The sequence below is a fragment of the Apteryx mantelli genome, chromosome 2, assembly GCF_036417845.1.
Source record: "Apteryx mantelli isolate bAptMan1 chromosome 2, bAptMan1.hap1, whole genome shotgun sequence".
Taxonomy (NCBI): Eukaryota; Metazoa; Chordata; class Aves; order Apterygiformes; family Apterygidae; genus Apteryx; species Apteryx mantelli.
The window spans coordinates 31,403,178-31,417,827 of NC_089979.1; the positions used below are offsets into that span (position 1 = coordinate 31,403,178).

The window sequence follows — 14,650 nt, forward strand, 5'->3', positions numbered from 1 at the left end:
ACGAAAAAATGTCTGATAAATGGAATATGATGAAAAATGTATTTTTTTAAATCAACAGAAGAACAGTGCTTTCTCAAAATTAAATTGGTGTATCCTATCATCAGATATAAATAAGCACACTTCCATAGATTATTGAAATTATCATACAGCAAATATGGAGAAAAGCAGTTTAGCTGTTATGATGAAGCTTCCCCAGCTTGAAAGCTGCAATGCAAATGATGTTTATCTCAGACTCCACCTGGAAACTACATAAGCCTTCAGCTTTCCATTCGGGAGAGAAACACATTTTGTTTGTCTTTTTTATAGGGAAGGCTTTCTAGTTTGCTTCTGGAGAACAAGGAGGAAAATCCCGCATTCCTGATTCCTCATTTTCTGAAGTTTTCTAAAATTTTTGTAAAGCTTTTTTTTTTAATTTTTACTCAGTCCTGGGCTCTTGAATGAGTTTCTCCAAACTCTATTCTGTAATGAATTTCCAACATCACTCTGTTTACCCTCTTCTAAGGTTACCTGTCTTATTAACTAGCTCTCCTTACAAGAATACTGAAGTAGAGCAGAGCAAACTGCTGGCTAGGGCTGCTCCAGCTTTCTTGAAAGGCAAAGGGTAAGTTAAAGAGAGAGTATGCTCATAGCTTGCACTAACACAGCTAAACCAAAAACTTTTCCTCTTTTCCCCTGCTTTTAATATATCCTATAAACATATTTTCTGAGAAAATTAGAGTAATCGATTAACCAACTGAGCTAAGTAAGGCATGTTTAAATATATTTATATACACCTGGATGTGTGAGATCTTGATCAGACACTTCCAAGCAAATCTAACTTATGCTTTCAGTATGTTAATCATCTGTGTAAGGGATGTATATTTAATGTATATATACAGTATATAACATATTAAAGCAAAAATAGCTGACCTCACAGTCTGCTTTTTTTTTTTTTTTTTTTAATAAGTGGTCTTGTACAGCTCCAGTCCCTGGCCTGATCTTGCATCTCATTGATATCTGTGGCTGGCTCTGTAATTGAGTTGAATTCCACCATCCTGAACCATTAAAAGATTTAATATATAAATTACAACAGTAGCAACATAATTTCTGCACTTGGTATTTTTTTCTAAGAACACTTAATTATTCACTCCTAAAATCCCATTTCACAGTCTTACTTGCTCCTGCTTTCTCTGTTTATTTCCCTCTGTCTGTCCGAACTGCACCCTCTCTCCCCCAACCCCATTCCAGGTTACAGTACAGCCTCGATGTTGCAGACAGGCTGGCCGATGAACATGTACTCATCGGGTTGTATGTCAACATGCTCCAGAGCAACCCCACACGGTTAGTGCAGGTTTGGCACCTTTGGGGAACCCAGCAAAGGGACGTTGGTCGGCCAAATACACGCACTGTTTCCTCATGGCTACAAGCTGCAGCAGCTCTTTATGAGCATTAATCTAAAGGGAACGTGTATGCATATGGGGTATGTCCTCCCAAATTTGGTGGATTGTGGCAATTGCTGTTATTCTCTCTAGTGATGTTAAATAGCCAAGTAATGTAAATAATTGCTTAGTTAAGAATGACCATACAAACTGATTTGGGATACTGTGCACTAGTCAGTGCAGTATTCTTTGATGGTACTAAAATCTTCATACAGCGATGACTAACAGGTCCACATTTTCAAGGAATTCATTTTTGAGGTGATTTTTGATACATAATTTGTAGCCTCGCCTTACCATGCAAGTAAGAAATAGTATGCAAATAATGATAATAACAATAATAGGAAATTGTTTATTATCCTAGTGAAGAAAGGAGTTCATTTCATTTTTTACTTACATCAGGCAGTGGTTTTAAATCTGACTTCTGCATTGTTTAAATCCGTGTATAAATTTGCCCTTATCTTTCATTCAGACTCAAAATGGGTGTCTTGAACATAGTTGATTATTTCTGCCAGAGTGAACCCAAAACTTTGTCTACTAAAACATCTGCAGTGCTAACACTTGTAGATGATGGCATGACGGCATCGCAGCAGGCCATCCAGGGAGGGGAAATGCTGTCTGGCCTCTGCAAGTGCAAGGAAACCCTCTACCTTGCAGGCCTGCACCAGAGAGATTGTGAGAAGTGTCGTGTATGGCCCTGGAAAACAGGGCGGGGGATACACTTTATAGTGTTTCTTACAAAAATATGGCCAGGATATTTTTCACTCATAATGAACCCTTTGGTTTTCCCTACTGCTATTATAGAATATTTCCCAGGTTAGGAGAAACTGTCAGTGTACTCTTATACGTGCAAAAGGCCATGGGTAACTTCTTTTGGGAGGGTGAATACAGTGATTCTCTGCAGTCTTGCAAAATCCACTTCTGTGTGTAGCTCCAGTTGAAAATGACGGTAGTTTGTCTTGTAACTATGCACAGGGGAGAGAAGAGTCTGCCTTTTTTGTTCACGATCTGCTTCTCTACCCTGTGTCCCATTGGAATTTGCCAGTAGGGAAAAAGAAGACAAAACTAGCTTTTAGTGAGGAGAATGAAAACCAGTTCTTCCAAATGAAACCATTTTGAAGGAGAATTTCATTCCTCATACAGCACTACCAGAAAGCAAGCTTATTTAGTAGTATTTACACAGAAGCTGTGAAAACAAGCAGATGGGGCATATGTTTAGACCAGTCATTGCCCACCCATGACTGAAGAGGACAAGAAGCCACTACTTCTAGGTCAACTTTGACAGGAAGAAGAAAGTGTGGCCTTGCCTGCTCTAATTGACTTACTCAATATGGTTGTTCAGAGGTCAGCAAAAACTGGACCTGGTTTAGAGGCATTTTCTGATGTGAGGCTACAGCTGCCATATCCAGGATTCATTTAGCTTCAGAGAGGAGCACCAGTTAGCTCCCCCTGTGAGTGAGACCCTTATCTTTATCACCTTAATTCTCTAAATTTTATCCAAAATAGTTCCACCAGTTCCTTCACACTTTAGACCCAAATCACCCAGTCATAGTACATTTATATCTGAATATACATGTGCAAATTATGTGCTGTAACATCTTTCAAATTTAATGTTTCTGAAGGATGAATGGAGAATGGCTGGTAATGGCCTTAATTGTTTAAATAACTGATGCAAAGTACAGTACATAACATCTGATTACTGACATTAAATCATTGCAGTCACAGCATCCTCAATTAAAAACAGTCTCAGTCATTTATATGAGATACCAATTAGATTTTGACAGAAACTTAACTGAGAGGGACAGCAGTCTTATTCATGCATCAAATTTTCCATTGCCATTTTCTGCTCTGCTGCTAAGAGACTGATAGTAGAGAAAGGGAGTAGTTACATTTTGGGAAAGACAAGAAAAGCAAACAAAATGTTGCCATCCTGAAGGTCCTGTGTGACACCAGTTTTCAGGACAGATAGGTGTCCCATCTGTGGTAGTTCATCTACTCTACGTCATACAGGCTGTGGCTGCATTTTCAAGCAAATGTGAACTCGTTGTAGCCATGCACCAAAGCAGCTAGATTCAGTTCACTCAAAACTCATACAGCTGTGTTAGGATGGTGCTGAGCTCAAGTTAATTTACCCTGCAGTTCAGCAGGATTTGAAAACTTGAGTAAAACACGTAACTAACCATAATGAGGTAACTTTTGATTTAGAGTTGGATTGCAGCTAGACAGCTCAGAAGACAAGCAGAATTCTTTCATATCTCCCTGCAAAACAGCACGTATACATACCCATGAGTGCCAAGGCATATTCTCAAGTGATACTAGCATTCAAATATGGCAAATGCAATGGTTGTAGCTGGACCTTCAACTAAAAGAAAAATTTACAAAAATCTATTGTGAGCATAATACATAAAAGTATCTTGACAGCCATAAAGTGACATCTCAAAACAAAACTAATGTTTTAGCTACTGCATCAGGCTAATTTATGTTAGCTAATGATCAGCCCAATATTGTCCAGGATCTCTTTTTTCTATTTTAAGTGTTCCTAGTACTTATATTTGATTTTTTGATTGTTAGTTAATTTTCACTGTTTATTTTTATTTTTCATCTGCAGTTACTTGATACTAAAACAAGATGTACAAGTCCTTCCTTCCATCCCTCACAGGCTAATAAGCTCTTTTATGGCTTTTTTTTAGAATCCAGTGCTGCAGGTGAAATTTAGAAACAAGAAGAAGATTTACTTCATTATTTATAGTAACTGTATGGGTTAAAAAAAGCAACACTTATCCAGATGTTTTGGTTGCTGTAGTATTAAATTTTGTTTTATCATATGAGACCAATATTGATACTTAGTTTAGTTTAGTTTTAATATCTGGTTTTAAAAAAGGCTCTTTTTAATTGCAAATTGGTTTCTTTTCATTCATTTATGTTAGAAACTTTACCTAGTTTTCAATATTAATTCCACATATTTCAGTTTTGTTCTCTTCAGCTGCAGAAATAAATAAGACAAATAGTAGAGCATTTTCATTCTATAAAATTGATTTCAGATTTTTGGAGACATTGTAATATACCGTGAAGAACAGGAGTGAGTCATATTGCTGTGCTATAAAAGTGCTGTGCTGTGCTGTTTCATGTTATTTCATCAGTTATCAGTTTATTAAGGGAGAATGTACAACAGCTAAGTTAGCTAGGAAGGCTGCTCTGTCTTTGACCTAGCTGTGGAGAAGGCAACACTTTTCTGTGGGACAGCTTAGAGCTGGAGTCTAAGTCTAACGCATGCATCAAAATACCTGAGATGATACACTTCTATTCTGAATCTCCTCTTGAGAGAGGAAAAGAGTTCAGACTGACTACAGAGGAGCATCCAAACAATTTTAAAAAATGTCACAGACAAACAATCCTCAGAATGCATTTGGCAGGTTGATGTGGTTCGGACATTGTACTTATAGCCTTGATGCTTAGAAACCTACCCTTTATTTTGTCACTATTTTTCATAATAAATTCAAAATAAATTATGCATTTTGTTATGAATTAAAAGACAGCTTGAATTTGTAGAAAAGAGCATGTCAGGAAAGCCACAGAGTTTAATTTTATGAAAAACTGGCATTTCTGAGACATTTCTAACCAATGCTGACATAATTTTAAGAATATCAGGGGACAGCCATACCACCTATTGCAGGGCACCTCTTGCACAGGACAGGCTAATTTGACACATATAAAGCATGAGAAATAGTTATGATCCTCTGGCGCTCCTCTTCACAGGCTGTCATATTTTTGGTCCTTTGCCTGGAGCCTTTAAGATCCATTTTTTATGCCTTTGAACTGTAAAATATTACACAGTTCAACTAAAGTCTAAAAAAGGAAGCCTTATAGCCCTGTTGTACAGGCAATAATATTGGATATCTACTCTGCATCTGAATGATAATAATTCTGCCAGACCAATTATTGGCAATCTTTATAATGTCTTTAAAGAAATGCTCACTAAAGGAGAAGCAGTTTTAAAATGATTGTTTAACTTTAAAAAAAAAAGGATCAGAAGCAGAATATTTAAACACTTGTGAAATGCAGAATTTCTTTCAAAAAGGTGCCCTCTTTTGAGGGTCCCAAATTCTTCACACATATCTGTAGTATTTTAACGCATGCATGTATTTCAATTCATTTGTCCATAAAGTTGCTGAAGTAAAACAGAAGTGAATTATGGCAAATCAGAGCTCTGAGACATAAAAATCTTGGCATTCAAGGCTAGTGCTTTACATACCTCTGTGCTTAATGATCGCATAGAATAGGTACATTTCAGAATTAAATTTATCTCAGACATTGCAGTCTAATTTACAAAGCTTTGTGACCAGTGATTTGTGACATTCATAGACCAAATTTCACATACTGAAATAGATGTAGATCTATTTTATAGTATTCATCTACACCTAGATGTATATCAAAGACATTAAACAACAAATACAGGGATCATAAGAATCAAAAAGTTGTGGTGGTTTGATTCATTCAATAAAGTCATTGTTTCACGGGTTAACTCAAATCTCAGAACTATGCTGCAGATTGCTGTTATGCCAACAAGTGGAGCCATAATCCATTATTTTTCCAGGGTGGATAATACAGTTGCACATTGCTGTAAAAATGAGAATTGATGCTGAATGCTTGCTGTTTTCACAGCCATCTGTTAGGATGCGATGTCTTAGTCATTATGGAAAAATTAAAAATGAATTATATTGTTATGAAATTAATCCTTATTACCTGGTTTGTGTAATTTTATGTGTCTAAGAGTTGCTTCCCCCTCTCTTTCTCTCCTCATGTCAGGATGGTAGGCTGGGGTATGTAAGAAGCACAGCTGTTGTTTATAAATTTAAAAAGTTTAGAAAACCACTTTTAGGTTGAGTCTTTTCAGAAATTAAATAGTTTGTATGTTGTCTTCCTACTAGAGTCTGAGTAAGAGTAGGATCAAGCTGTATATGTAACAAAATAAATTACACGTAACCAAAACTAAGAAAGTAGTGCTTATCTACCACCTGAAGCCTTATGTAGAGCCTGCCTCACAAGCTTGGCTTGCAACGAACGCCGCTGTGGCTGATTTCTCATAGCTTTGGTAGATTTCTAAACTTCGTGTTTGTGGTCTCACAGGTTATCGTTAGAGTGAGAAGAATATTTTGTCTCTTTTCCATTACCTCAGCAAGTCATAAAAAATCCATATGACTCCCAACCTTAGTTTAATGATCAGTGAATATCAACCACTACTCATCTTTCAAATATAACTTCTAAATCCCAGCAGAATTAATCAAGCCAGCCAAAAGCTGCACACTGTAGTTCCCTGAGGTACCTGAGGATATGAACTCACTGAGAAATTTGAAGCATTTGAAGAAATGCTTTCTTTTCCTTTGAAAGATGCTGATTCTTCAAAAGAACTTTTTGCACAAAAATGTTTTTCAGTGCTGTTTTCATCTGGAAGGCTTTTTGGGTTCAAGACATGATTTCTGGCAAAACTTAGAATCTAAGATGCCCAAGTCCAAAATAACTCTTGTTTTGTGCAGTCCTCTGAGGTGTGAATCTAGTTCTCCAGCCACCAGGTGCATGCCCTAATCAGCCCATGGGTAGGGAGGCATGTTTCTCTTGCCCTTTGGCCAAAACATCAAAACAATTTGAAGAAAAGAGGTCAGACTTACCTCTGTCTGGGATAGTCTGCCGTGCTGTCTTATATTCCATACAGTAAAACATTCTTCTCACCTCTTATTAGGGACTTCTTTTTTTCTCTTGTATATACTAAATATACAATGCAATATGGGATTCTAAAGATGTTACCTAGGGTCAAGTAAATCTTCTTCATACTCCTTTTTTTTTCCTTTGTATTAGTTTTGGTAGTTATTTGCAAACTTATAAATATTAGAAATAATAAAGCTTCCCACTTTATTATCTTTTTCCTGCTCATCTGACAAAAAATAGCCTCCATTTATAATAAGGACAGCTGGCAAGGGTTTAACCTGTAAGAAGTGTTTGCCTTTCCTTTCTTAGAAAAACGATGTAATTAGTTGAAATATTTTAAAGCAATTTAGCATATTTCCTGTAAGTTCTTACTCTTTGCTAATTTTTTTTTTGTTGAGATTCTACACATGATGAAAGCAGAGTCCCTTCATAGATGTTAGTGAGTGCTAGTAGATATTTGCATCCTGGTAGCATGGGTTGACTCCAGTTTAAAATCAGTGAAAGTTTGGGGTCACTGGTGTGCCATTTGGTGGTTCTCTGAAATCTTACTCCTAAATATCAAGAAACCAAGAGTAAAAGAGAGTTTGATTATAAATTCACAGATCAGTGGTTCCAAACCTGTGGTCCACTAGGCTTTGGTAAGTGCCTCGCAGAACTGTCCTAAATTTGTTTTCTGTTACAAATTTGACAAAGCTTCTGCTTTCGTCCACAAGAAATGCTGAAGTTCACAATAAGCTATTTTCCAAAAAGTAATCACTATTCTAGGTGATACAACAAAGCTGAGAAGTAAAATCAAATGCTGTTGGTCCTAAACACATTCCTATGTGGACAGAGCAGCCTGCCAGTTGCATCCATCATGGCCCTGGCCGGGGCTCACAGGCTGCTGCTCTTTCCCTCTAAGGGAAGATCTGTCTGGCCCTTAGAGCTGATCCTACCAGAGAAGTTCCCCACCCACCTCTCCCCATTGCTCAGTTAACATCTTTCATTTTAAACATTTTGGCAATATTTTTCTTCTAAATTCTGCACTGAGGTTGTGTGAATGGACAATGTGGCGAAGTGATTGTCATTTTTACTGTGCATTAACATATCTTTCCTCCTTCCCACCCCAACACCAAGCAGCATGCTCGACAGTACAAGTCGTCTGGATGAAGAGCATAAACTGATCGCCAGGTATGCAGCAAGGCTGGCAGCAGAAACTTCTTCATCAGTAAGTGTTTTAATTAAAGGAAGGTACTTTCCTTCTGTATTGTTTCAGGGGCTTGACAAGATCAGGGAAATTATATCTGACAACCCCAATTATTCGTGGATTATTTTCCCTATCCTTTTCATCAGATTCTGTTATGCTTTATGACTAATACTGCCATGCAGGTCATTTAAACCAAAGAATCCACATGCTAATGCATATAATCTATATACTAATGTAAGGGTATTTAAACAATTACAGAAAAGGGAATCTGACATCTTGAACTCAAGCAAGACTGGAAAATATTGGCTGGACTAGCTTTGGTTAAAGGTTAATGATTTACTGCAGCAAAAAAAAAAGTGAAGGTGAATCCATTTTACTCTTTAGTTCAAATATCACAGCCACTAGGGTCCTAAGTGCTGAGGATTTTAAAGAATGATCTTCAACAGGGTGACTGTAATGACCCACTGCATTAGCCCTGGCTCCCATTTTCATTTTAGAGCAATGATTATTCTCATCTATGTATCCCAAGATAGAAGGCAGTGACAGGCTAAAACCTCACTAACTATATTCAGGAATAAAAGAGAATGAAGCAGGAACATAATTGAAGTATATAAAATCTTAAATGGCATAAATAAGGTCAGCCTAGTTACTTTTTTTTCTATCTCAGCACATTTGATAGAACAAGGAATCATAAATGATAGCTAAGTGAAAAGCATCGAGTCCAGAATGTCAGGAAGCATATTTTCACACTGAGATTTACACTGTCGGGCCAATTGAAAGGGCAAAATTGGGCAACGCTGTTCATGTAAAAACACTGAGTCACATTCATCCCAAGGGAAGTCAGTGAGGATGAGTCTGCCGCCCAGTGCAGCCCTCTGTCCTGTAAGATTTCACACTACCTGCAGCAGCGGGAGAAGAGAGCAGAGCACAGATTCTGATGGTCTTTCAGCCCATCCCAACTCAATCCCTTTCAGATGCATGACATAGTGTGGCTCAGATTTGAGGCAACCTGCGGGTGGTTGCTTTGTCACTGAAGGACAGCAATTTCCTATGCAAAGTAAATTCCCTGTTAATAATGTCTCTGGGTAGAAACTGCAGCATCTGGGGTATCTAACATATGTCCCCAATCTGTGGGGAAATTTAGGACATCATAGTATTTAAGCAAATTTTAAATAGATCTGGTTTGGAGTGATGTTTTGAATTTCTCTTTGCCATCCAGGTACCCATTTTTCTGTGCCTTTCAAATAAAACAGAAAAAATAAAAAGTGAAGGTTTCAGTGTACAGAAATCTTTCAGGAGCACAAGGGTGGTATCACAATTTTTGAAAGCCACATTAATAGCAGAGTATAAAAATTTTGAAAGCTTTGCTGGCATTCATTCTGTTTCTCGAGGAACCAAATGTATTAATAACACTGCACCTTCGGGATAAAGATCCTGGTTCCCTCCGTATCAATTGTTACATCCATTAGCGTGCATCAGTTCTTCTTTTTTATGCTCTCTTTCTTGATGGCCAGAATGTTAATGAGAAAATGCACAGGGAGCAGAAAAACTAGTAAGTGATTACAGACACACATTTTCCCTCACAGATAGTCTTAGTACTAACAAAGTTTAGCATGGAGATGTCTGTTCTTATCTTCTGAGGGCCAACTCCTGCAAGGTGCTGCCTCCAAGGCAGTGCTTGGCATCACTTAAAATTGGGCTCCAGAGTTACACTCTACAGTTTTCTGAAAGATAGAAACACTCCCATTTTTTGCAGGTCATGGTAATAACTCAGCAGAGTACTTTTTTAATTTCTGATTCTTCCATGCTAGAGTTAAGAATACGTGGATCTCTTTAATAGTTATGAAACTCTAAATGTCTTTTGAATTCTGGAACTGCATTGTCATTGATAAAATGCTGAAATATGGGAGTGTGAACAAACAACCAATATTTTATTGCTGATAAACATGACAGTCATACTTTACTGGACAAATAGTCCAGTAAAGCTATAGTGAGTTCTGCCTAGTTTGGTAAGAAGTAATTTAATTCCCACTTCACTTTATTGGAAAAAAGTATTCTGTTATGTCTTAAGGACTGGAGAAAGAGCTTTTCTGCAAATTTCCCAGAACAGTTTTTAGTTGAACTCCTAGTGTATGCTAGTTATTCCTTTCTCAATGCAGCCTTCTCTTTCACAACAGCAGCAGGGACAGCAGAGAGGAGCATCAGATATCTCTTTCACCATTGATGCAAATAAGCAACAAAGGCAGCTGATTGCAGAGCTTGAAAATAAAAACCGGTAAGCATCCACAAAGTGCCTGGTTTTGTTCAGTCCCATATATTGCATGTGTTTAACTGGTTCTTAACACTTTTTATCTCCTACTTCTATACAATTTACTTACATACACACATGCATATGCCCCCCGCTACAAAAAGCACAGGGCATGAAAATAGCCACAGAATGTGACAAAGGCTATAAGATCCATAGGCAATCTGTGTTTTAAATAGTACTATTAAATGACATGATATAATCATTGATACTTTACTATTTTCAGCAACTATTTATTCAGTTAAAAAAAAAAGTCCTGTTTCAAAACCAGATTAACTTTAAATTGTAGAACTGTAGAACTGTAACGTGAAATAATAGAAAGATCTGTCATACTGGTAATATTATGTTCCCCTGCTTTTATTTGTGAAGAAGGTGATTAAAGCTCTCCAGAACACAATCTGTCTGAGAAAAATAGGATTTTTTTTGCAAAAAGGTTAGCAGTAAGTTAGGCTGGTGATCAAATCAGAAACTAGTTACAGATGTAACTGACACTGAGAGAGAGTGTTTGGGAGAAACAGGCTAGCCACCCAAAAAAAGGAGATCACCATGGCTTCATTGGTGTCTGTGGAGTGACACCCATTTGTTATCAGCAGAGGATCTGGCCTTAGGTCTCAGACTGCCTGATGTCATGAAATGTGTGATGGCAGAGCTCTGTTTTTACTGCTGGACTGTGAAATACAGGACAACCCAAACCAGATGGTTTCCTATTCCAAACTGCACTGCCTTCTGTCACAGTGTAATGATCTACCACCTCCACTCTTGTTTTGTCTTTATAGTTTGAGTCTGCCTCCTGGCCATCTGATATCCAACACATTGTGAAGAAGAGAAAAAAATTCACAAAGGTTTCAACCTTCCGCTGTGAAGCCTTATACTATAGTTCTGACAGCACTCCAATGTTGGGAATTCAGTCATAACAAGCCCTATTAAAGTACTTCTCCGTGAATTGCTGACCGCTCTCAAATCTGTAGTTACACTAAAAGTATTTTTTTCAGTGCAAAATAATTTGTCTGATACTGAAGATGGTCCAGATATTATTCTAGTTTTTGTTAAGTTCATGTGATGCTTGAAATATTCATGGAGAAGAATTAGAGTTAAGGAGTTATTTAACTAAGCATATAACTATTTCATGTCTACGTCTGATTTTAGGGGTCATGAAGAATTTTTTCCTTTTATGGTCAAGTTCTAAAAGTTTATTTTAAAAATATCCAGAAACCTGTCCCAGTGTAGAGAGCTTCACCAAACTTTTTGTCAGTTAGAGCTCAGTCATTATGTCCATATTGGTGAAGAGCTGCTTGCAGTTACACTTTTTCTCCTCTTGCAATGTGCAGACAGCTGGTTTCATGGAAGTGTACTGACTTTGAGTTGTCTTCTTATTCTCCTCCCCAAGAGAAATCCTACAGGAGATCCAGAGGCTGCGGCTTGAACATGAGCAGGCATCTCAGCCCACACCGGAGAAGGCACAACAAAATCCCACTCTCCTTGCAGAGCTCCGGCTCCTGAGGTAAGCGCACAGCAGTAATATTGTCAGGAATTCCTGGGGCCGATATTTAACGATAAGGGAAGAAATATGAGACAACCGTCACTTAAAGTTTGGGAACAATGTGCATTTTATTCCCCATTTCAGTGCAGGCTGTTGTCATGAAAATAACTAAGCTTATGCTTTAAACAGCATGCATGAGGAATCTCACATATGACTCATCTACATTAAATTAAGCATGTGCATTAGTGTTTGCAGAGTTAGGCCCTCAGGTCATTTGGTGTAGGTCCCCACAGCCATGTCCAAATATCATTAATTATGTGGGGAAAAAACTGTTATTCTCTCAGAACAAATGCTTCTGCAAAGACTTCTCATTTATGTTGAAGTATGTTTGGAGTTACATGAAAATACAGCCAGAATTAGACATTAAATCTTTGGAAATTTCCCCCATGTGTTGAACTCTAAGAAGAGGTCAGTCCTCTTCACTGTGCAAAACCGGGCTCCTAAATTATACTCCATGTCATGTCAGAAGTGAGGAATAATGCCATTTGCAGCAGCTGAAGATTTAGAGAATTATTTAATTGTCCCACCAAACTAAAAACATTGATATGTGTGTGCGTGCATGCTAATTAAGATATTTTAAATAGATACACTAATTGCCATGTATATTGCATTGAAGGAAAACAATTGTTGTTGGCCCAGATCTGTAGGCTTCCTGGAAGTTCTGAAGTTTTGTGTAGTGAGAGCCAGATTGGGAATCCAGCAAGAACCATTCAAAACACTTTGCTTATATAAAGAATAGAGTATAAATACTTTCTTTCTAGTGAAATAATGTTAGATTAAATTTTATCCCTCCATACAGTAGTTTTCTTGTGAGAAAACTAAAGAAAACTTTTGGCCACATATCTGCTTCTTTCTCTCACAAATAGTATTTTAGGTGGCTAAGTCATAACTGAAGGAAATTACTGTAAAAAACTGTGGTAAAGTCTTTCTTTACAAATACTATATGGTTTTACTGTTGAGTTTTACACACTATAAAATATTTTCCTGTTTCACAAATAATTACTTTTGCTATCCAGTCTGAAGCCAAATTAGCTTCTTCCTTTATATGAACGATTTTAGTATGTAATTAATCCTAGATACCTACAGGCAAGTGACATTCTGTGAGAGCTGAAGAAATAAAACTGAATGTGATCAAAATGCACACACTGCACAAAATATACTATTCCTGTAGCTCTTTCTGTGCATCAAGTCTATTTTAAGCAGGTTTAGGAGATTAGTATTACCCCTAAAAAAAATCAAATGATTGCGCAGTGTTAGTGGCTTGACTACTTAATTTTCCCTCCTTTCAAGTTGCTACATATCTTAAAAGCATAATAACCTTATTTAAATTTACTGACATAGGATGTCCCTAGGGCACTGATGCTGAGTTCCTCAATTACAATATCTTTTCTGATTTAATATGCAGTATCAGACACAGCAAAAAACTTTTAATCTGTGGACTTGTACTGCTTTGCATACCATCCAAAATGTTCACCAGTTGAAAGTTAAAAGATTTTCTTTTGATTTACTGTGGAATTTTGGCAAAATCTAAAATTATGTACATTTAAGGTGTCCTGAAGCTGTTCTTATCATGTGTAGAACAGCAGAACTTCACAAAAATCAAAGAGCAGCACTGATGCACACCAGTTAACCCACAGATTTTGGAGCTTAAAGCAATTAGGGCATTAGCTTATTTTAGTTCATATAATATTAAGAAATGCTAGAATCTGTAAATTATTTTGTGGGTGCCTGTACCAGCATCTCTCACTAGCTGCTATACTGTTGCAGATGCTGAAATGAATTTCTGAACATTACAATCCTTCACATTACTAGCACTGTCCTTGAGACAGGTTGCAAAGCCCATTACTTCTAAGAACTTGCTCTGGAGTACCACTGGAGAAAAAAATAAGAGGAATGACCTGTAAATTGTATATAACTTAGACTGCCTCTTCCTGTAGAATGAATCTAAAACCCACTAGGACCTGCCACTTTAAATTACAGGAATAGTGGATCTTATTTTTATTACCACTCTCTTAAACTCAGTTGCCTTTGTACAATTCACAGCATTTCCCACCATTAAGTGCTCAGAAAAGAAAATCCAGCAGAGACAGTTTGTAGCAGAAAGGAGATTAATCCTCCAGAAGAGTAAATTCAGCCTGGCAGTGTTAATATCTGATCCTAATATATAGGAGAGAGATAGCTCATGTGTGCTATCACGTAGAAATCAGTGATGTTTATGAGTAACTGCTCACACAACCTACATAGAAGATTCAAAATCATGGTTTCATATTTCCTTACATATAGGAAACATATTTAGTATTGTTGATTCTGATCCTCTTTCACCTGGGAGAGAAAAAAATGTCACATTTTACAGGTAGTACAAGGTTCATGACATAATATTTTTATGATATTTGTAACACAGTACTGTATAAAAAATACCCAATACATACCTTTCTCAACAGTAATATTGCTAATTATATCACAGCTTCCAGGAGGCAACAATTATATTTAGCATTCATTTG

General features: G+C 37.2%; 1 protein-coding gene across 2 annotated transcripts in view; it reads left to right on the plus strand.

The window, feature by feature from the left end:
* Positions 1–14,650, plus strand: part of DTNA (dystrobrevin alpha) — a 92,135-nt gene that overhangs the window by 58,279 nt on the left and 19,206 nt on the right. Inside the window, exons 10-12 of one of the 2 annotated variants that reach the window (XM_013954712.2) lie at positions 8,238–8,325; positions 10,482–10,579; positions 11,997–12,110. In XM_013954712.2, the coding sequence (XP_013810166.1) occupies positions 8,238–8,325; positions 10,482–10,579; positions 11,997–12,110 (300 nt within the window). The remainder of the gene's footprint in view (positions 1–8,237; positions 8,326–10,481; positions 10,580–11,996; positions 12,111–14,650) is intronic. The other variant, XM_067292318.1, reaches the window with a different exon arrangement.